The following is a 20,752-nucleotide window of genomic DNA, read 5'->3' as shown; positions in this document are numbered from 1 at the left end:
AAAGCACCCCCAGGGCTCCATCACCGGGCCGGCCCGGCTGGAAGGGCACCGAACGGCACGATCCGCCTGGGTCTTACCTGACGACCATCTTCACGGGGTAGACGCCCACCCCCAGGCGCCGGGGCCGCGGGACGCTGTAGGTGATGCGGCCGCTGCTGTTGGTGATCTCCGTGTCCAGGTGCACCCAGCGGCCCGAGGACGGCTCCGCCATCACCAGGATGTCCACCTGCACGCGGTGAGGGGCCAGGGGACGCCCTGAAGGCCGGGGGCTGCAGGCGGGGGCCGGGGGCCATTCGGCCGGCTCCTCGGCCCCCACGCCCAGCCCTCGGGCGCACGGACTTCGGGCCCTCCCCACCGCTCACCCTCCCGGCCCTGCTCCGCCCCACCACCCGGCCCGGCCCTCGCACCTTCTCTCCGGTCAGAGCCACCATGTCCAGGGGCCCGTACATGAAGCGCCCCACCAGGACCTGCGGGCCGTCTTCCGCGGCGATCACGTCGTTGGCCCGGTGGTTCGCGGTGACGTTCTGAAAGCAGAGATCAGCTCGGCCTTTGCCACTGGGGCCGGACCGTGAGCTTCCTCCCGACGCTGTCCTCAGGACCGCGGGGCACACGTGTCCCTGCCGCGTCACCCCTTCGGAGCCGTGTGCTGTGGACCCCGGGTTCCCGCAGACGGACAAGCACCCTGATCCTGACCGTCCCACGCACCCTGAGGTGGCGGCCGGGCCCCTGGCTGTCCTCCTCCCCGGCTCCTGGGCCGGACCCTGCCAGGACGCCTCCCGTTCCGCCTTCCACATCACAGGTCCCATCCCACAGCCACTTACCGTGTGTCTTCTTACTGGGAAATGTAAACGCGTCAGAGCGTGGAGAGGTGCGTGGGGACCCCGCCTGCGCCCCGCACCAGCTACGGCCTCCCTGGGGTCCCCCACCCCCCACACTGCGGATCATTCCGGACACGGAGTCGCTTTGTCTGTAAGCATCCAGGGTCCCCAGGCTTCTCCACTTCTGGTTTCAATTCGCCCTGCAGCTCAAAGGCCCCCCTCGGCCCCCAGCCTCGCTCCCAGACCGAACCCCTCAAGCCGGTGACCGTTCCCATAGGCGTCTGTCCCCACCCACCGAGCTCCCCCTGGCCGGGGCTCTGCTTACAGCCCTCAGCGGGGACCCTCAGTCAACACAAGCCGTGCCAAAGCACAGAACTGCCGACGCCCAGGCGCCCGCGGTGAATTCCGGATCCTGAGCTCGGCGTCACGGCCGTGCCCAGTGACCTGTCTGTGGCCCCCAGTTGTCATGGGCCGGGCACTGCAGGGCCCCCCCCCCCCCCCGACTCTGTCTGCCCCCACCTCCCAGCCCACCCGCTACGGCCTGGCCCGGCCGCGTCCGAGAAGCGCCCCGTGGACCCCCGCCCTCCATTCTCACGGCGTCTGCGTGCAATTCAGCGGACCCCCCCCCCCCCCACCGGCCCCTGGACTGGCCTCGGGGGATCCGGACCCACAGACGGTCGGGAGGGGGCACGGGCCACACCGCCAAAACTCCAGGGAGGAGAGACTTAACTCGCGGAAACAGACACAGGGGAAGACGCCTGTGTCACCTCTCCGCGGGGAGACGCGAAGCAAAATCACACGGAGACCCCGCCTCGCACCCGCCGGGGCGGCTGGATCCCACGAGAGACGAGGACACACGAGAGCCCGGAGCGTCGCCCACGGCAGAGAAAAGGTGCGAACCGCCCGAAGGCCCCACAGGTGACGACTGGGTAAACGGAACGTGTCCGTCCACGGGAAGATCCTCGGCCGTCAAGCGGAACGAGGTACCCACGCCGGCCGCAACGTGGGCGCGCCCCCAGAGCACAGGGCTCCGAGAAGGAAGCCGGACGCAGAGACAACACGCCGGGTGGTTCCGCCACACGGACGGCCCAGAGCAGACAGACAGCTGGGGCCAGGGGCAGGGACCACGGTGGGGGGACGGTTACGGGGAAAGGGGCCTCTTTCCAAAGTGACGAAAAGGTCCTAAACTTGGCCGTAGTGGCGTTTGTGCGCGTCCGTGAACACGCTCGCGTCCACCGAACTGTCCCCCTTCAGCAGGCGAGTTGTAGACAACGTGCCCGTAGCTCAATAGATACGTTTGCGAGAACAGAGTGGATTCGCGGAGCACCGGTCCGCGCTCACGGTCCTCAGCGTCCACGTCTGGTGCTCCCACCAGACGGCCCACCGGAGCAGTGGCTGCGTCTGTGGACCCGGCACAGGGGGCCACATCCACAACGCAGACGAAGTGACACATACCACGCCCCTATTCATCCTTCAATACCCTACGGAGGCGACTCTCCTTCAGGGAAGCCCTGCCTGGTCTGCCCCAAGTCCTCCTCTCCGTTTTCTTCCTAATCTGCGCTTCCCTCTCTCACCGCAGACACCACGCGGGGCCGTACGCACTCAGAGGCGAATCAGACCGTGAGCCCCACGGTCACGGGCAAGACCCTGACTCACATCCGCGTCTCCAGAGGCCTGACATACACCAGCCGCTCCACCCCCAGCGCCCTGGACCCCGCCCTGGTGCTCCCCTGGAGCCGGGCCTTCGGGAACCAGCCCCCCCCCCCCCCCCCCGCGTAGCCCCGACCCCACCCCCACCTTCCCTGCCACCCGCAGCCCTCCCCTGCCACGCGGGTGCCCCAGCCCCCAGGGCACCCTGCTCCCTGAGACCGGCTGAGACCCCCGCCCCCACCAGGACACGGTGCCAACGACCACATACCCGCAGCTTGACCTGGGTCCTCTTGCGAAGCCACTTCTCACGGGGGTTGGCGGGGCTCAGGGCCGCAGGATCCAGGCCCGCGTTCTCCTTGACGGTCACGTTCTCGTAGCGCATCACCTGACGGGCAGCCGAGCAGGGCTCCGGGTCGGCCGGGCCCACCCTGCTCCCTCCTTCCCAGAAGGCTGTCAGGGCCGGCAGCCCCCCCCCCCCACCACCACCACCTGCCAGCCTGGGACCCTCGGGAGGCCGGGAGCCCCGGGACCCGTCTGCCGCCATCTTGACAGACAGCCGGGGCCAGGCCGCGGGCTCTCAGATGCTCTGCCAGGGAGCAGCCTCTGTGCACGGCGTCCAAACCCGCGGCCCCCCGCTCAGACCCGTTCCCTGCCCCGCTGCTCCAGCAGCTGGCCGGTCCTCCCTCCCACCCAGCCCCGTGGCTCCGTCCCTCCCCCACTGGGTCACGCCCTTCCGCGTCCCGAGGACGGACCCTGTGCCTGTCGGAGCCATGCCCCATGGAAGCCTCACCCTGCGTGGCTCCCACCCACCTGCTCCCCTTGCCCCTGCCCACGCGGGCTTCCTCCAGACCCCGCCCCCCCCGGCAGCCCCCAGACTGTGTCCGGCCCAGCGCAGAGGCTCGCGCCCTCTCCCGGCTCTCCTGCACCTTCCAGGGTTCCTCCTCCACCCCCTGGGTCCCCGTCCCTACACTTCTCAGCCTACAGCGACACCCCCGACTCCCACGTGGGAAACCCAGATCTGGTCTCAGAGCTCCCAAGACCTCTGGAATCTCCTCGATGCCAGAGAGCCCTCAAGATGCCTTTTGTTTGCTAGTGAGGTGGCATCTGGACCCCACCCAAGGGGGGGTGGGCCGTGGCCAGGAGCAGGCCGCACGTGACCAGAGGCTGGCCCCTCCAGTCCCACCCCCTGACCTCTGGGGACCCACGAGGGGCGGGAGGTCCGGTCGGTCGCCGGTGGCCAATGACTCGATGAGCCGTGCGGTTCGGCGAAGCCTCCGGGAAAACCCCAGAGGACGGGGCTCAGGGAACTTTTACAAGAAGCTGGTGAGGCAGGGAGTGCGGCGTTTCCCCGGGTTCTGGACGCCGCCCAGCGCACGGCAGGACCCGAGGCGGGGTTGCCGGACCGTCCGTCTCAGGGGCCGGAAGCCCGGGCAACGACCTGCACCCGGAACTGGCGGGGCCGACGCTGCCGTGGGGTCGGCGGGGTCACAACTGGGCTACGCTGCAGGATGCCCCACTGGCGGGGAGAGCCGCTCGGTGGGGGCAAAACCCACCTCAGAATCGGGGCACCGCGCCCGTCACCGGGACACCCACCACTGGCGTCTGCCGAGCCCCAGCCTCCACTCGCCTCCCTTCGTGCTTCTCCGGCCCAGACCCAAGACTCGGTTTCCCGCGCCCCGGCCTGGCCCTGCTCCTCCCCAACCCCAGGGAGCCCCCCCCGGTGCTCAGGTGGGCGTCAGGCCCCGCAGCACGGCCCTCGGTCCCTCACGCCCAGATGCCAGCAAGCCTTGCTGTCGCCCCATCCCCGGCCCCCCGGGCCTCTGCACCAGCTCCCGGCCCAAAGCCGGGCCCCCAGGCTGGCCTTGTAACGGGCCTGGGGTTTTCTCTCTGGCCCCTCAAGCAGCAGACACAGGACTCCCTTCCCAGAACACGGTCAGGCACGAGCTCTCTCTTTGCTCAGCCCTGCGGTGGCTTCTCGCGGGACACAGAACAGAATCAAACTCCCGCCCTTGGCCACCGACCCCGCCTCCCGGCCCCCTTCCCCCCCCAGGCTCCCCCTCAGTCACCGGCCTCTCTGAGGACAACGAGACCCTCAGAGGAACAGGCATTTATGACTCGTCTCCAGGCGGAACACGGGTCCATTCTCCTGTGCGGTTTCTATTTAATTTTCCAGAAAGTGCCACGCCATTGACCAGAAGCCAGCGCTCTCCACGAAACCCCCCGTGTGACCTCGTAACCCCCACGCCCTCCCAGGGCGCAGTGTGGCCCGCAAGACACCCTGTTCCCCAGAGAGCAGGACGGGCCCTCCCGAGGGGCCCGGAGAGGGACAGCAGTACCTGTCTCAGGATGAAGGCTACCACGTCCGTGGACTCCCAGTAGCTGGCGTGGAAGAGGTGGGGCAGGGCCACGGTGGGGAAGGCCGTGAGGACGTCGGGGCAGTACAGGGCGTAGTCGATACGCTTGGCGCCCCACCACTTGGCCGTGACTGCGGGCCGAGATCCAGGTAAGGACCGTGTGGCCCGGCTGGGCCTTGACCCGAGAGGCAGCGTGGGGCACCGGCACACGGACCCCGTGGTGAACGGGCCACTCGGGGCGCAGGTCCGGGGCCGGAGCCCCGGACGTGACCACTCAGCTTCCCGTGAGCCACCAGCCCCTTCTCCTGCCTGTCCCCAGGACGAGCCCTGCAACCCGGTCCCCAGCAGCGGGGGCCGGCCCCGTGGAGACAAATGCCGGGGTCGCGGCTCGGCCCCGGGGCTCAGTCTGGATGGATTTCCTTTATCGCTCCCAGCCCGCCCTCAGCAGCCCCGGCAGTGGACCAGCGCCCGCCCCGGGGTGGGGGGGGGTCCCTCTCCCTCAAAGCAGGCAGCACCCCGAAAACCCTCACTCACTGTGGGAGACGCCCGCGGGGGCCAGGCTGTCTGAGGAGTCTGAGCTGTCGCTGTGTGAGCTGTCCCGGCTCATCCTCCGTGCAGGGCACTGGGCCCCCGGGGCCTGAAGGGACGGGGCGGGGGCGTCCGGGGGCGGTGGGCTGTCCCGTGAGCCGCCCTCCAGGAAGAGGCCGCTGTGGGCATGCAGAGCGTCAGCTGGCGGGGGAAGGTCGTGGTCAGGGCCAGGCCGTGTGTCCGGAGCTGCCTGCACCGGGCGGGAGTCTGGGCCCCCCCGGTCCGCTCACCATCACCCCCGCCCCACGGGCAGCCCGCGCCCCTAACCCCCCGGGGCTCGACGGGGCGCCTGCACCCCAGGGCCCGGCTGGGTCTCACCTCCTCTAAGTTGTGGGTCCCAACCATCCCCTCTGTCTGTGGCAGAACTGCCGAGGGCACCTCCGGAGGCAGACGGTCACCACGTGCCCCTCCACGGACCCCCCCGCCCCCGAGGCACAGAGGCCTGCGGCCGAGCCAGGGTGGGAACAGGCGTGTCAGCCAAGGCGCTAGGGCGCTCTCCGGGGCAGGGCCTTGCCCCACCCAGAGCAACACATTTTCGGGTGCACGGGGGAGACCGTCAGTGGAAGCTCCTGACGAGGCAGGACTTTGGAAATTAAGTTTCCATTAAAAATGGGGGGGGGGCTGTTTTTGGATCCTGAATGAGCCTCATGCACGGCACCCCCCCTCCCCCAGTCTGGCCCAAACTCCTGAACAGGCTCTGACCAAACCTCCTCATCCAGGATGTGGAACCAAGGCCCTGATTTCCCAGCCCCGACGGCCAACGCCGGCCTCCCCTGCCCGTGCCTGGTTCACTCCGCGTCAGCCCTGGAGACCACTGGCCTCCCCCAGACCCACCTGCCCTGTTCCCGCTGCTCCTTCCACCTACAAGTGCCCCCCGACCCTCATCCTCCAGCTCTGCTCCGCCTGTCCAAATGCCGTGGTCAAAGGCCCCCTCTTCCACGATGCCCACCGGGATGACACATTCCCGGCCCTGTACCTCCAGGGGCGAGGTTGGGGAACAGCACCCAGCACAGACCCCTGGGCTTGCACTCAGGTCGGATGGCTCGAGCAGCGTGCTGGCCCCAGGAGCCCGCCAGGGGCAGAGCCTGGCCTCTGGGCCCCAAGACGCCCCCGACAGAGCAGGGGTGCACACAGGTGAGCAGCTGTTTCCGCCCCCTCCTCCTGCTCTGGAGCACGTGGCCCCTGGTCGGCGGGGAGTCAAGTCCCTCCTTCGGCCAGCGCGTGGAAAGCCTGGACCAGAGAGGGTGGCCCCGGAGTGCCACCATGGGGGCCCAGCCCCTGGCTCAGCACGCTCACACAACCGCCCCCCCTCCCGCAACCGCCGAGAGCCTACCCAGCAGGAGGGACTGCCCGTCGCCCAGCGGGAACCTCTGGTAGCGGGGCACGCTGACGGGCGGCACCAGGTGGAACTTGGGCTCCAGCAGGGGCTCCAGCCGCGAAGCAGAGGGGTCCGCGCAGTGGAAGAAACTATAGACCTGGCTGCAGGCGGGACGCATCTGGAAGCCTGAGGGGGACAGAGAGGACGTGGGGGAAGCCCCTTGCCAGTTCCTGCTCCCTTGGGCCCAGCAGGCTTCCTTGAGTGCGGCTTCGGGTGGCCCACCCCTCTGCTCAAGAACATGCCGTGGCTCCCTGCTACCAACAGGACCAAAGCCATCGTGCTGCCGCGTTTGGCATTCAGGGCCTTGCCAACCTGCCCCACCAGGAGCGGTGCTCTAGGCCCCAGGGCTGCGGCCCGCGCTCCTCTGCAGTTCCCCACCCCGGCCTGCCGGCTGCCCCTCTCTGTGCCTTTGCTCAGGCAGCCCCTCTTCCACGCAGGCCTTCCCTCCACTGTTTCCCCTGCTCGGTCTCCTGCAAGTCCTTCCGGCGTCCGCGAACTCTCCACGTGACCTACCAGGCAGACCCAGGATCTCTCAGTCGGAATCAGCGGCCCCTTCCCCAGCCGCTCAGCCCCCAGGCAGGCGGGAGACAGGGCTCGAGGCTGGCCAGAGCCGCAGAACACTTCTCCCCCCAGCCCGGCAGGTGTCTTCCCCCGAGGCCTCCCCGTGTCCCCCTCCCCCGGGGTCGGGGGACTGAATGGTCCGGAGTCCGGAGTCCTGGGAGACCCAGGTCCCCTCGCCAACCTGGAGGCGGCGTGGGAGTCCGCCTCACCCCTCCCCACTTCAAGGAGAGCCCCTCCCTTCTCCGTCCCACGGTGGCGGCTGCTGGTGAGCGCTGTGGAAAAGGAGTTTGAGAAGCCCTGACGTGTGGGCCTCGAGGTGCCCCCGCCGCTTGTCCCCTCAGACTCACTGCTAAACCACAGGCCGGTGCACATCACCTCACTGTGTATCTCAGAGCACTGGGGGCAGGCGCTCAGGCCGCGGGCACTAAGGCGGGCCTGGGACTGTGCGGGGGTCGGGGAGGTCGCCCCGGCCGCAGAAGGTCTGCCTGGGGGTGCCGGGGAAGGAGGGCGGCAGGAGGGTAAATGTGGCTTCTCCTGTGGAGCATGACAACTGCCCACGTGGGGCATGTGACAGGGAGGTGAAACCCACCGGGGCTGGCTCACCTTTGCCCCACCCGGGGAGGCTGCCCCTCCCTCCCCCCTCCCCATGCCCCACCCCTCCCTGCACCCCCCCACCGTCCCCTAGCCGGAGGCCCCGACACCGACACCGTGCTCCAGAGACACAAGGCCTCTCAGGCCCCGGCAGCGCCACCCACCGTCCAGTCCCGGCAGCACTGTCCTCCGCATGGCCAGGACCAGGCCCAGGGGCGAGCCAAAGAGGAAGAAGTCGGACACGTCGAAGTCCAAGCGACCCAGGCTGACCTCGGGCGGCGGGAGCCCCCCGGCCGCGGGGGGCTCGGCCTCGTCCTTCAGCACGTTCGAGTGGATGCTGCCCAGGGGAGAGAGCCCCGGGAGGGCGGTCAGCGAAGGAGCGGGGGTGCGGAGGCTGAGCGGGGAGAGCCCAGCCCGCCGCCTCCGCGGCGGGGCCCGGAGTCAGAGCCCGCCGGCCAGCCCGGAGAGCTGACGGCCACCCTGGCGCGGGCCACCGGGGCCCGGCCGACAGCCGGCTGAGGCAGGTGTCGGTCGGCTCACTTTTTCTCTGAAGGGCCAGACGGTGAATGGTTTAGACCGCGGGGCCGTTCGACCTCCGTCTCATCTACCCAACTCTGCCGTTGTCACCTGCCGGCAGCCAGAGACCGTACTTGGACAGACGCTCGCGGCCACGATCCGGTAAAACATTTTCTCAGCTGGGCTGAGGGCCTAAGAGCACCTAAGCATCCTGCAGGCTGGCAGGCCTGCCCCATCGGGCCGGCTTCGCAAGCGCCCCCGGTGAGCTCCCGCGCCGTCTGCCGGCGGAGCCCGGCCTGGCCGGTACATGGACCAGCCGGACGGAGCCGGTCCTGCAGAATCGGGCAAGTTCATTGTCACCGGGGTCCCAGGCCACCTGCAGAACCAGGTGCAGACAGCGTGCGCTTCCCTCCCGCACCACCTGCGCAGGGAGCAGGGCTTGAAGAGAAAGGTGGGACACACAGAACTGCCCCCAGTCCCAGCCCGGGCGCCACTGCTCCCGAGAGCCAGGCCGACGCTGTTTTGGACCCAGAGCGGCCGCCGAGGCCTGGCGGGCAGGAGAGCCGGGCGCCCCTGGACCGTCCAGGTGGCACTTAAGTGCAGCTCAGAGTGTGAGACGATCCAGTGGGATCCCGTGATCTACGAATCAAGTAACTGAATGCAAATTCAACTAGAATATTCCAGATGGAGGAGAGAGGGAATTTGAGAAATAACAATGGAAAGAGCGCGGGCCAGTCCCTCGCCGGCCGTGCGTGAGGGGTCGGGGTAGCCGGATCTGAGTCCTCGGGCTCCTGTCTCTCCCCGCGAGGACAGCGCCGGTGTCTGACGAAACTGCCATCTGTCCCTACGCTAGAGGGAAAAGCTGGCTGTGCTGAACCGGCTACCAGAAGCCTCCAACTTCTTGTCGCCCTCCGGATTTGGGGCCTTCTTAAAGGACTTTTCAAGGGTGAACCAGAAAAGTCACGACTTCACCCCGCAAGCCTGATGCGAACTGAGGCTGACAGAGGGGCTTCGAATAGTCAGAGATTTGAATGTGCGGGGCCTTTGATGGAAGGATTTCTCTTCAGGGAACGAATGCACCCGAATGAAACAGCCCTACACACGCGCCAACGTTTAGGCACGCTGTAATTTCCCAGAACTGGAAGGAGCCAAGTATCCAATTACTGGGGTGAAGGGAGCTGTCTGTCCGCTCACCCAGTGAAACGCTCCCCGTTAAGAATATTTACCGAATACGTATCACGTAGGCAAAGGATCAGAAAAGATCCCGGTAGAAGAGTTCTTTTTCCAAGGAAAACTAAACGCAAAGGATGTACAAAATACGTGCAAAGAGGAAGACCCCAAAGTGGTCACAGGGGACCTATTTTGCAAACCTCCTAATGGCCCCGTGATACTTGCCACTTGGGTAAGAAAGGAGCGAGGACAGACAGGGCAGAGAACGGAGGGACAGCGAGGAACAAGGCCTCCTTTCCTAGGTGGGTCCCTTGTGCCCTGATGAGTGTGCCTGTAACTCACTCAACTCTGCAGAAGGGACCGCACCAGGGACCAGGAGTCGGGAGTCCGGCCCCAGCTGCTCGGCGCTGGCCGTGTGATCCCAGGACGCTTCCCGGCCTCCAGGAGCCTCCACTGCCCCGTCTGACAAACAGAACGACCCCCGGAGCGGCTCGCAAAACACACCCGCATCCGCTTTTCCACCGCCTTTTCTTAAGCAGCAGTGAAGCAGGCGGGGCGTAATTTTCCCTTTGCCAGAGGTTGACGCTGAGCATCCGCGACGCTGGAGGGCCGTCTCCTCTCTCCGCAAGTCGGGGCGGCGCAGGGACGGGGCGCAGAGCCCACGGGGAGTGGCCGGGGTCCCAGCCTCTCCGCGCCCGTCTACAGGCCTCCTGAAAGGGCCTGGGCCCCAGGGCCGGTCCTCGCCGCCCCGGACGCCGCGCAGGAAGGAGGACGGGGCCCGGGAGGCGGTTACCTGGACAGGAAGGCATGATGCTGGCCGATGGCCTCACAGTCGTAGGTGGAGGAGTCGCTCTGTTTCCGAGGCAACGGCCTCTGGGGCTCCGAGGCGTCCTCGTCCGGCACGCCGGAGACGTCAATGCTGCTCTTGCTGAGACGCTTGCTGCCGGCCAGACCGCACGCCTCGTCCGCCACGACGGGGGCGTCCTTTGGGGTCACGCAGAGGACAGGAGAGCACTGCAGCCACCACAGACTCCGGGGCCCCGTGTCCTCCCCCGGGCGCGGATGAACCCCTTCCTCCCCAGACGTCAGGTCAGCACTCTTGCGAAGGAGCGCGGGAGCCACCCGAGTCACGGCGGGGTTTCGGCCCGGGGCCACCCACCGGGGGTCCGGACGTAGGCGCCCGACCCCGGCCTAAACCCGCCCTCCTCCCGTAGGGCAACACTTCCGGGGTAGCGACCGTGTACCGGGGTGAAGGCCCACCTCACCTCCCCAGGACAGGCCCCTCCCCGACCCCCACCGGCTGGCCCGCACCTGGGTGCTGCTGATGCTGCCCTTCCGGCTGCTGCCGCCCGGACTGTCACCCGAGGGCCCCGCGCTGTAGCAGATGGCATCGAAGGCCAGGAGGCCCCCCACACAGTCCCCGATGAGACACACCTGGGGCACACACAGCTGGGGCTAAAGGCCCGCCCGCCGCTGACCCACCGCCCCCGTACCCGGCCAGAGCACCAGTCCCCTGTCCCTGGCAGAGTAAGGGACCTGTCCCGGAGAGCCACTGACAGAACCCCTGTGGGGGATGGGTGTTCATGCTGGGTCAGGGTCGGCCTGAGGGCAGCAGTCAAACTAGGGTCAGGGTCAGCGTAAGGACAGCAGTCAGGCCAGGGTCAGGGGTCAGACTCAGGCCAGGGTCAGTCCGAGGACAGCAGTCAGACCAGGGTCAGGAGTCAGACTAGGGTCAGGGTGAGCGTAAGGACAGCAGTCAGGCCAGGGTCAGGGGTCAGACTCAGGTCAGGGTCAGCCTGAAGGCAGCTGTCAGGTCAGGGTCAGCCTGAAGGCAGCTGTCAGGCCAGGGTCAGGGGTCAGACTCTGGTCAGGGTCAGCCTGAAGGCAGCTGTCAGGTCAGGGTCAGGGGTCAGACTCAGGTCAGGGTCAGCCTGAAGGCAGCTGTCAGGCCAGGGTCAGGGGTCAGACTCTGGTCAGGGTCAGCCCGAAGACACCAGTCAGGCCAGGGTCAGGAGTCAGACTAGGGTCAGGGTCAGCATAAGGACAGCAGTCAGGACAGGGTCAGGGGTCAGACTCAGGTCAGGGTCAGCCCAAGGACAGCAGTCTGACCAGGGTCAGGAGTCAGACTAGGGTCAGGGTCAGCCCAAGGACAGCAGTCTGACCAGGGTCAGGGGTCAGACTAGGGTCAGGGTCAGCGTAAGGACAGCAGTCAGGACAGGGTCAGGGGTCAGACTCAGGTCAGGGTCAGCCTGAAGGCAGCTGTCAGGTCAGGGTCAGGGGTCAGACTCAGGTCAGGGTCAGCCCGAGGACAGCAGTCAGACCAGGATCAGGAGTCAGACTAGGATCAGGGTCAGCGTAAGGACAGCAGTCAGGCCAGGGTCAGGGGTCAGACTCAGGTCAGGGGTCAGACTCGGGTCAGGGTCGGCCTGAGGACAGCGGTCAGGCTAGGTCAGGGCTGGTTAGGGAGGCAGGCTGTCATACCTGCCCACTGAAGCCGATTCCGTCAGGGGACTTGAGGAACTCTGTGTAGACCTGGTTGGCCCGCTCGATGACGGTGGCCACCGCGTCCTGGTACCGCGGAGAGGAGATGGCCAGCAGGGGCAGGGCGGCCAGGGGGACGTGGTCCTGGCTGTTGCCGAGGCAGCCCTCATCGTGGCTGTAGGGGTTCAGGCTGCAGACAGGGTCAAGGTAAGCCCGGCCGGGCTCAGGCAGGGGCAGGTCTGGGGCCGCGCGCCGGGCAGAGGAGAGCACGGGCCGGCCGTGGCTAGGCCCCTGCTCGGGGCCCTCGAAGCAGAACCAGGCAGGAGCCACAAGAAACAAAGCACAGACGGGGGCATCGTCCCCGCGCCAGCCCGGGATGTGGGCCTGGCGTCTCCTGGCCGGCCACCTTCCCCTGCCCTCTTCTGCACGGCCCCAAGGGACACCCCGATTTGGAGGAAGCCGCCTGGTGTGGATCAGGGTGGGGACATATCATAGCAGACTTCCCGGAGGAGGTGCAATCTGGACTAGGCCTCAAGGAAGGCTTTACGGACGCTACAGAGGAGGAGAGAGAGGGTTCCAGGCAAGGGGACCCGCGTCAGCCACAGCTTGGAGACGGACACGTAGCTGTGCGCATGACATGGTGTGCACCGTCCTGGGGCAAGGGTCCAGGGCCGCGGGCTTTGCGGAAAGGCGTGAGCCCAGAAAGGACCGAGAGCTTGCTCTATGGCATCCTCGCTGCCCTGCTTCCCCACGTGCAAGCCTTTCCCTCTGCCGTAGCTCAGACCCCTCGGGGACCAGCTCCTGCCCGGCCCCCCCCCCCACCCTGCCTGCCGTGGTCCCCTGGGGCATCAGAGCCAGCTGGCTGGAGCCCCCGCCCCACCCCACCCCCACCCAGGGCCCAAACTCAGGTTGACCAGGGCCCGACATGACCCCACTGGGGGCAGGAGCGGGGGGAGGAACCAGGCCCGGGGAGCTTGATGCCTTATCCCCTCCGGCCGGCTTCTCTGTGGGGACCCGGACACCCTCTCCCCGGCCCACTGTCCTCGAGAGTGCGCCATCCACGCCGGAGGACGAAGCCGTGAGTCACACGAGCGCTCAGCGTCCTCGCAAACACTCCACGCGGTGCTCCCGAAGCGATCGTCCCCACGTTACAGATGAAACAGGCCGGGGAAGGTTCCCTGGCTCTTCCCGGGCGTCCAGAGCGCCTGGCCCGCCCGCATCAGAACACACACCCGCACCGGGCTCTGAGCGTGCGGTGGGAAAGCCAGGCTGCCCGGGTTCGATTCCCGGCTCCATTCTCTGGGTAACCCTGGGGGCAACTGCTGGGCCTCCCGGGGCCTCAGTGTCCTCGGGGCCAGGGGACCGGGCCTACTGAGCACAGGGAGCCAGCACCGCCGGGCTCGGCAGGGCAGGGCAGGGCAGGGCAGGCCGGGCGCACACCTGCTAACTGCTCGGGACCCTCGCTGACCACTCCCAACCAGCGTGTTCATGGCCAGTCAACGTCTGACATCCCGTGGACGCCCCAGCAGGCACCTCCCGCCCCCCTCCCCCCGCCGCCGGGACAGCACTCCCTCGTCAACCCCACCAACCTTGGCCAGTCCACGTGGGCAGAAGGGACTCACTTAGAGACGAGCGAGAAGGCCTCGGAGCAGACGGCAGGACAGGGCACGAACTTGATGAGGATGTGGCCCAGGGCCGCCGGGAAATGGGCGCGCGTGACCTTCTCCAGCACGGAGCCGAAGGTGTGGATGTCGGCCGCCTTGCAGGCCGGGTCCCCCGCACCCGTGTCCAGGACGTTGCCCCCGTGGAGCACCAGCAGGAGCACGTGCGTCTTGCAGGAGCGCCGCGGGCAGCCTTCCTGAGGAGGACATTGGGCGGGGTGGACACGGGAGGCAGGGAGAGGAGGCGCAGGCGCGGGGACCCTCGGCCCCCGGTGTGGCCCCCTGTGCACGCAGAGGGGGCCGCCCAGGCTGCTGGCGGAGCAGGCCCCTCGCTGTCAAGGCCCCAAGGGCCCCAAGAGACCCTTCTTGAGGGGGTCTGAGCCGGAGGCCCAGAGACAGACAAGGACCTGCCCAGGGTCGCACGGCAAGTCCGGTGAAGAGCAAGTCAAATGTCCACCGGCCTGGGGGTCCCCCTGAAGTCCTGACCACAGGGAGCCCAGACACCGCCAGGAGCCCCGCCCACCTCATTGTCTTCGTGGATCTCGATGCTGCCCTGGGCGGGGAACCTCTGTCTTCTCAAGGAAACCCGATACAGTTCTCCTGCGGGGGGACAGAGGACTCAGCACCTGCAGGCCTCCCTCCCTGGGGCCCCAGCGTCCCCGGGGACCCAGCTGGAACGACAGCGTCCAGCCCCTGACTCCAGACCAACACAACCAGAAGCCGTTGTCCCCCCAGGGCCGGCCCAGCGCACACGCCGTCCCCGAGGCCAGGGAGGGCGTCCCGGAAGAGGCTGTCCTGCTTCCCTCGCCAGTAACAACAGCAACCATGTGCGTGCCATCGGGGGACCTCTAGTGAGGGACGGAAATGGGGGCCGAGCACCCTCCTGAAAAGTGGAGAGCTGCATATTTTAAAACTGTCTGCTTGGAGCCATCAGAGCCGTAGCAAGGCCTTGAATGTGGGGACCCGGGGCCCATGGCAGGTGGACCCCCAGAGAGGCAAGGCAGCATTTGGGTGACCTTTGGGGTGAGGCCCCTGTCACCCCCCTGCAAGAAAGGCTGTCCTCATTTCCTTCAGCTGCCACCCCTCCTCTGGGGCCTCCAGGCCTGAGCCCCTGGTCCCTCTAATGCAAGGACCCGCAGGCGACAGCCGAGAAGCAAATCTGGCCCGCTCCCATTGCTGTTAATAAAGTTTTACTGGAACACCACTGGGCCCCCTGGTTCACATCCCGTCTGTGGCTGCTCGCACACGGGCCTCAGCGACAGAGTTACACAGTTGCACGAGTCCTCACAGCCTGCCAAGCTGGGAGTATTTACCGGCTGGCCCTTACAGAGAAGGCTGTGTGATCTAACACCTACATTCCCAATGTCACCGTGCTGGGCTCTCGGGTGGAGAGAGACCTCGAAGACACCCCGCGGCCCCCTCGCTGCCCACCTGGGGCCGCCTGCCATCCTGAGGAACCCACCCACCCACCACGCTGACCTTGCTTCCTCTCTGTTCTCCCCACAAGGAGGATGTTATTTTGTACGTGTCTGGACCACGTGGCGAGACTGTGGACCACTCGTGTGCTTTCAGTGACGGGGAACTCACTCCCTCACTCCTGAAGCAGCCAGCTGCACGCTGGGACGGCCCTTTCCTTCTTTGCTCCCCCTCCCTCACCCACCCCACCCGAACCTGCTGCACCTCTTAGGGGTCATGTGGGGGAGGGTCCTTCCGGGGCTCTGCGGGCAGGGGTGCAGCAGGTGTGGGTGGGAGCCTGACCGAGGGTCTGGGTTAGGACACCCGCCCCCCCACCTTCCCGGCCCCAGGGTACTCAGCAAAGAACACGAAACCAGAAGCTGTTCTCCACACAGAAGTGTAATTCTGAACGATTCGGTCCTTCCGGTTACCGCCCTGGTCTAAGGGTAACTGCTTTATGGGCTCAGGGCTCCCGCCCACACAGACAGGAATTCGTTCCCTAAAGGATGGAGGGGTGGCCCGGAGGAGGAGGAGGAGGAGGAGGAGGAGGAGGAGGAGGAGGAGGAGGGAACGAGGCCAGGCTTGCCCGGTACTTCCCCCGGCTCCTTCCAGCGGCTCACTTCCTGGGGACCTTGCCCTGGGCCCCATGCTCAGGACAGGCTCCTGACAAAACACAGAACTGGCTTGGGTTTTGCTGAGCACGTATTATGTCCCAGGCACTGTCACCTAGTCCCCACACCGCCCCTGAGTTCTGGTCCTCTGGGTATCAGCCCCATTTTCAGACGAGGAACCGAGGCTCATACATCCTGGCTCACGTGCCCCAGGCCGCAGGGTTAGGCTGAGCGGCCGGCACCCAAGTCCCACGCCCAACCCAGGACGGTGCTGGCGAGTGGTACCTCTAGGCCTGCCACGCACACACAACGCCCCAGAGCAAAGCAGCCACGTTCCGTGGTGCGTGTGGCCTCGTTCGCGGCTCCGGGGCCGGTAAGACCAGGAGCTGTGTGCAGCTGAGGTCCCCTCTGGCCCCGGGGGACCCCTCACTCCTGAAGCCGGGAGACACCCGGTTCAGACAGCGCCCGCATCCACATCTTGCCCCCGCCTGCGGTGTGAGCCGGCGCTCGGCTTCTCGGTTTCCTCTTCTGGACGCAAGGATGACGGAGGCCACCCCCGGGGCGGGCCGGAGGATAAACGAGCTCATACACGCACAGGCCTCAGAGCGGGGCTCCTGGCTCTGGGTGGGGGAGGGGGGCTGGGACTGACAGGGTGGTCCTCAGCACCCCTCGCCCCTTCCCTGGCCACGGCAGCCAAAGACATCTTGCTCGGGGGACAGAGGAGGGGAGGCCTCGCCCGCAGACCTAGATCCTGCCCCCGGGAGTGGGCTAACGTGACTGGAGGGCCCTCCAGGAAGGCGCATCTCCGGCGTCAGCAGAGGCCCCTGTGGAACCCAGGAAGGCGGCCCGCGCCCCCCGCCCCTGCCCTGCCCACAGCGCTGTGCTCTCGAAGAGCCAGGCGTCCCCACCACAGTAACGGAGGCCGCTGGTTCGCCCACCAGACACGGCAGGCTCGCTCCTCCTTGCCTCCTGCTGAGCCCTGTGCCTGGGACGGCCTTCCTCCCCGGGCAGACCAGCAAACTCCTACCTGTACTTCAAAACCCTGCTCAATCGTCCTGACATCTGGAAAGCCTTCTCAGAGCCACTGAGGCAGAGATGGAGACCTCACAACATGCTCAGCAGGGCCCGGCTCACTGTCATTGCTGTGATCACCTCGGGGCCCCTTGACAGCCACGATCCCCTGCTGTCACGGCCTGGCGTGGTGTTTTTGGGAAAACTCGCTCCAAGCAAAGATTCCAGGGTGCACACGGCCCGTGAGGTACCCCTCTGCTCGTCAGCGCCGGGGAAAAATTGGGTTCAGGGAAGCGTCACCCGCCGGGATGTGCGTCTCCTGAAAGTCCCAGGGCAGCTGGCGTCAGGGAACCGAACGAGTTCTGGGCCTGGGCCTCGTCGGTCCCCCGCCACAGGCTCCCCCAGAGCCCCCGGTGACACAAGCCGCCGGCAGGGTCTGGCGTGGCGGGGAGCCCCAGACCCGTTTCCGCCAGCATGGCCCTATCCAGGCGGGTCCCTGCCGAGCCCAGATTTGGGGCGGGGTGGGCCCCCGGCCGCCTGCTGACCCCGGCGCCCGCCCCCAGCACTCCCGCCAGCTGAAGAGCAGAGGCTACTTTTCCTTAATCGCAACCTTGGAAAGGCACACGCTGTGATCATCCTTCTAATGACCCAAGTGCCACGCTCCTCTTGAGACAGGGGCCGAGGTCGGCACCCACGCGCTTGGCACGCAGAGCAAAGCGGCACCGGCTTGGTCGTGGGGCCCGCTGTCTCTGCCCCTCCCGCTGCCGGGCCGCGGGGACCCACAAGGGCTGGGGGCTGGGGGCGCCCCTGGCTGGAGCTGGGCGCCCCGTCCCGTCACCCCTGCCCTCCAGGGAGCACAGCTGGGCCCAGCCTGCGACCGCGTGGCCCACAAGAGCACCCGGTCCTCTGTGAGCTGTACACCACACGCTCGGCCGTCAGCGCGAATCCTGGGGAAGAACCCAGCGGCTCTGTGACCTTGCCCTGAGTGCGACGCGGGACGTGTCCCTCCCTGGGAGCTCACAGGAGGAGGTACAGCCTCACTGGACGGCCAGCGGGGACTCCGGCCACGGCCCCAGGCCCCCAGGCAAGCGTCTGGGACAAGCACACACGGCACGCGGGCGTGGAGGGTCCAGGGGCGGGAGCGGCCGGCCCAGCCCGAGGGTGGTTCTGTTTGGATGGTGGGATGACGGCTGGTGGTTTTCCTAACCGTCCTGTATTTTCCAATTTTTCTCCAGCGAGTGAGCCCATATCTAAGTCTAAAACCATTTACGAGTGTGTCCGCTGAGCACACAGCACAAATGTCTGTCACACTCACAACAGGAACGCCTTAGACAAGCCGCGGTCCCCTACTTTGCCCCACGCGAACCCCTCAGACAGAACAGGGAAACGCCCTGCCCTCTGGGAGCTGACGGCCGGCGGCGAGGGGACCCGAGAAGGACCGTCTGCGGACGGAATACACCTGAAACACAATCACTGAACCAAGATCCTGCGTTTGGGTTCGGGTTCCAAAACCGGGTCGACACCATGGAGGCCTCCTGGTCCACCGGCTGGGCCCAGAGACACCTCGATGAGCCTGAGGACCTCGGGGCCCTGGGGTCGTGCGACACAGGCCTAGGCTGGGCAGGGGGCCTCCGAGGCTGCGGGCACGTCCCTGCCCCCACAGCTCAGGCCGCTCTGGGGGCTCACGCGGGGCCCCGCCAGGGGGAAGAGCAGGCTCGAGGACGCGTGGCACCTGCCCGCCAATCCCCAGGAGCTGGGTCTGGGTCACCAGACAGAGGGCAGAGCCCCGCGAACGGGGTGGGGCGGTTTCTGGGGGGTTCTGAGTCTCAGCACTCAGGAAAGGTTCACAGACGTCCAGGAGGGTCCAGGAGGAAGGAGCGAGTGGACGCGGGGCAGTGCAGGGTGGGGGTGGGCGCTGAGGCCCCGCTGAGACAACTTAAGCCTTCCAGGGTCAGAACCCAACCCGGTCAGCCTGGATCCACCAGCCCACGGGGCCCAAACCCCGGAGGGCCGCTCAGCACCCCACGGAGGCGCTGTCCCAGACTAAGACCCCAGAGGGTCTGGGCCCCAGATCCGGCCCCTAAAAGCACACCGTCGGGGGCAGTAGAGGGGCCACACCCCGGCGGGGAGGGGGTGCCAGGCTCAGACTGGGGGAGGCACCATCTTGAGTCAGGCCCCAGGGAGACGTCAGACACACTAGAGCCCCTCCTGGCCCGGGCAGGGCTCAGCACCCCGTTCCAGTGCCTCCTCGGCATGTGCCCGGGGTCCCGGTCCTCCTCCAGGGTCTCAGGCCTCCCTACACTCACAAGGGAGCAGGGTGCCCTCCCTGGCTTACAGATGAGAAAGCAGGGGCTCGGGAGGGGCCGTGATCCCCATGTGGGTGAAGCACTGGGGACGTGGACCCAGGCACGGCGTCGGCACAGGACAAGGCACCCAGAGCAGGGAGTCGCTCGGCGAAATGACCCTAAAAGGCCTTTTCCTCACCCCCCAGATCAGCAATCACCGTGCCGCCCAGCGTGGGGGGCACAGCCCTTCCCCATTCGTGGCCGGTGACAGGAGAAACCGTTCGACCCCGAGCGGGGCGGTTTGGAACGTCATTCGAAGCACCGAGCACCCGCGACGCCCCGGGACGGAGCCTTGGCGCGGAAAGGCACACGTGCACGCTGAGCATCGCCACGCCGCTCGTGACACCAACGGAGAACCACCTGCGTGCCCAGCCCTGGGGGACCGGCCGGCGCACCCACGGCAGTGAGCCAGGACGCGGGTAGGGAGACCGGTGCGCCCCCCGCGGCCCGAGGTGCGGACGTCACCCCGTGCGTCGTCCCCCAAGGGGGGCCGGGAGGGAAGGCGCCGTCTGCTCCCGTCTGCGTGCGGCACGAACAGAGACACGCACAAGCGGGTGTTCTGGAGGTGTTCGGTTCCCGGGGAATCCCGCTGCCTCTGGGAGGGGCCGGGTGAGCCCACGCGTGCGTCGCGTCTGTTCCGCCGGGAATCCGACCGTCTCTCTGCGCTGCCCGCTCAGAAGAGCTTCCGGTGCCCGTGCAGCGGGCGGCGACTTTTCTGAGACAGTAATTCCGATTTCTTCCCGCTTGGGCTTCTGTGCCGCTGGGGAGGTTTGCCGCACGGCTTCCTGGGCTGTTTCCAGAAGCTCTTTTGTTTCCAGGAGGAAAGGATTTGGGGAAACAGATTCTCTCAGGCTGAAGACAGACCCCCGCCCCCACCCACGTTGGTCTCGGCCTCCCTACGAGGGCTCCGGACGGGGCCGGACCGCCGGCCGGAGCCGCAGAGCAGGACGTCGGGGACCGCCGGCTGGGGCTCCCCGCTGTGGACCGACGGTGGGGCAGGGTGCTGGGCCGCTACCTACGCGCCCGTGGGTTTCCCTAAGCCTGTGAACAAGGTCCTTTCAGGGGACCCTCCCCCAGTCCTGTGTTGGCACAGCCTTCCTTTCCCCGCCGGGACCCTGACAGAGTCATGCGCCAAATTCTAACAGCTCCACGGAAATCGTGTGCTGTGGTCCCACCTCCCCTCGGAGCTCAACCCCTGGGCCGCAGGATGGTTTTCAAACCTCTCCTCCCTGTCACCAAGGGGCCTTTGCACATTCTGCCCCCCAAGCCTGGACTCTCCTTCATGCTGCTGTGCCCAAATATTTCCTGTGAAACTTCCGTCCTTCCTGTCCTCCTCCCGAAGCAGCTGGCTTTCCTTCCCAGGGGGAGTCCTCATACTTAGCTCTGTGGTCACTCCATCTGCCGTCTCCCCCACCCCCAGGCCGTGAGGTCCTTAAAGGCTGCAGCCGGGCTTACTTATGTTCCATTTTATCCCCAAAGACTATCAAGATGCTGGCACATAAAAGATGCTCGTGAAATATTTTCAAACAGACGAGGGAACCAACAATCTGTTCCCGTCTTAG

General features: G+C 66.9%; 1 protein-coding gene across 5 annotated transcripts in view; it reads right to left on the bottom strand.

Annotated features, from left to right (window-relative positions):
• Positions 1-20,752, bottom strand: part of PITPNM3 (PITPNM family member 3) — a 74,623-nt gene that overhangs the window by 11,106 nt on the left and 42,765 nt on the right. For all 5 annotated transcript variants that reach the window (XM_078437922.2, XM_078437924.2, XM_078437926.2 and 2 more), the window contains 12 exons: positions 14,292-14,368; positions 13,730-13,965; positions 12,108-12,297; positions 10,938-11,060; positions 10,420-10,610; positions 8,105-8,277; positions 6,744-6,914; positions 5,357-5,551; positions 4,805-4,953; positions 2,737-2,853; positions 408-524; positions 78-226 (listed from right to left, as the gene is read on the bottom strand). In XM_078437922.2, the coding sequence (XP_078294048.1) occupies positions 78-226; positions 408-524; positions 2,737-2,853; positions 4,805-4,953; positions 5,357-5,551; positions 6,744-6,914; positions 8,105-8,277; positions 10,420-10,610; positions 10,938-11,060; positions 12,108-12,297; positions 13,730-13,965; positions 14,292-14,368 (1,888 nt within the window). The remainder of the gene's footprint in view (positions 1-77; positions 227-407; positions 525-2,736; positions 2,854-4,804; positions 4,954-5,356; positions 5,552-6,743; positions 6,915-8,104; positions 8,278-10,419; positions 10,611-10,937; positions 11,061-12,107; positions 12,298-13,729; positions 13,966-14,291; positions 14,369-20,752) is intronic.

This window comes from Panthera onca, chromosome E1, assembly GCF_046562875.1.
Source record: "Panthera onca isolate mPanOnc1 chromosome E1, mPanOnc1 haplotype 2, whole genome shotgun sequence".
NCBI lineage: Eukaryota > Metazoa > Chordata > Mammalia > Carnivora > Felidae > Panthera > Panthera onca.
This window is presented reverse-complemented; position numbering and strand designations above follow the sequence as displayed.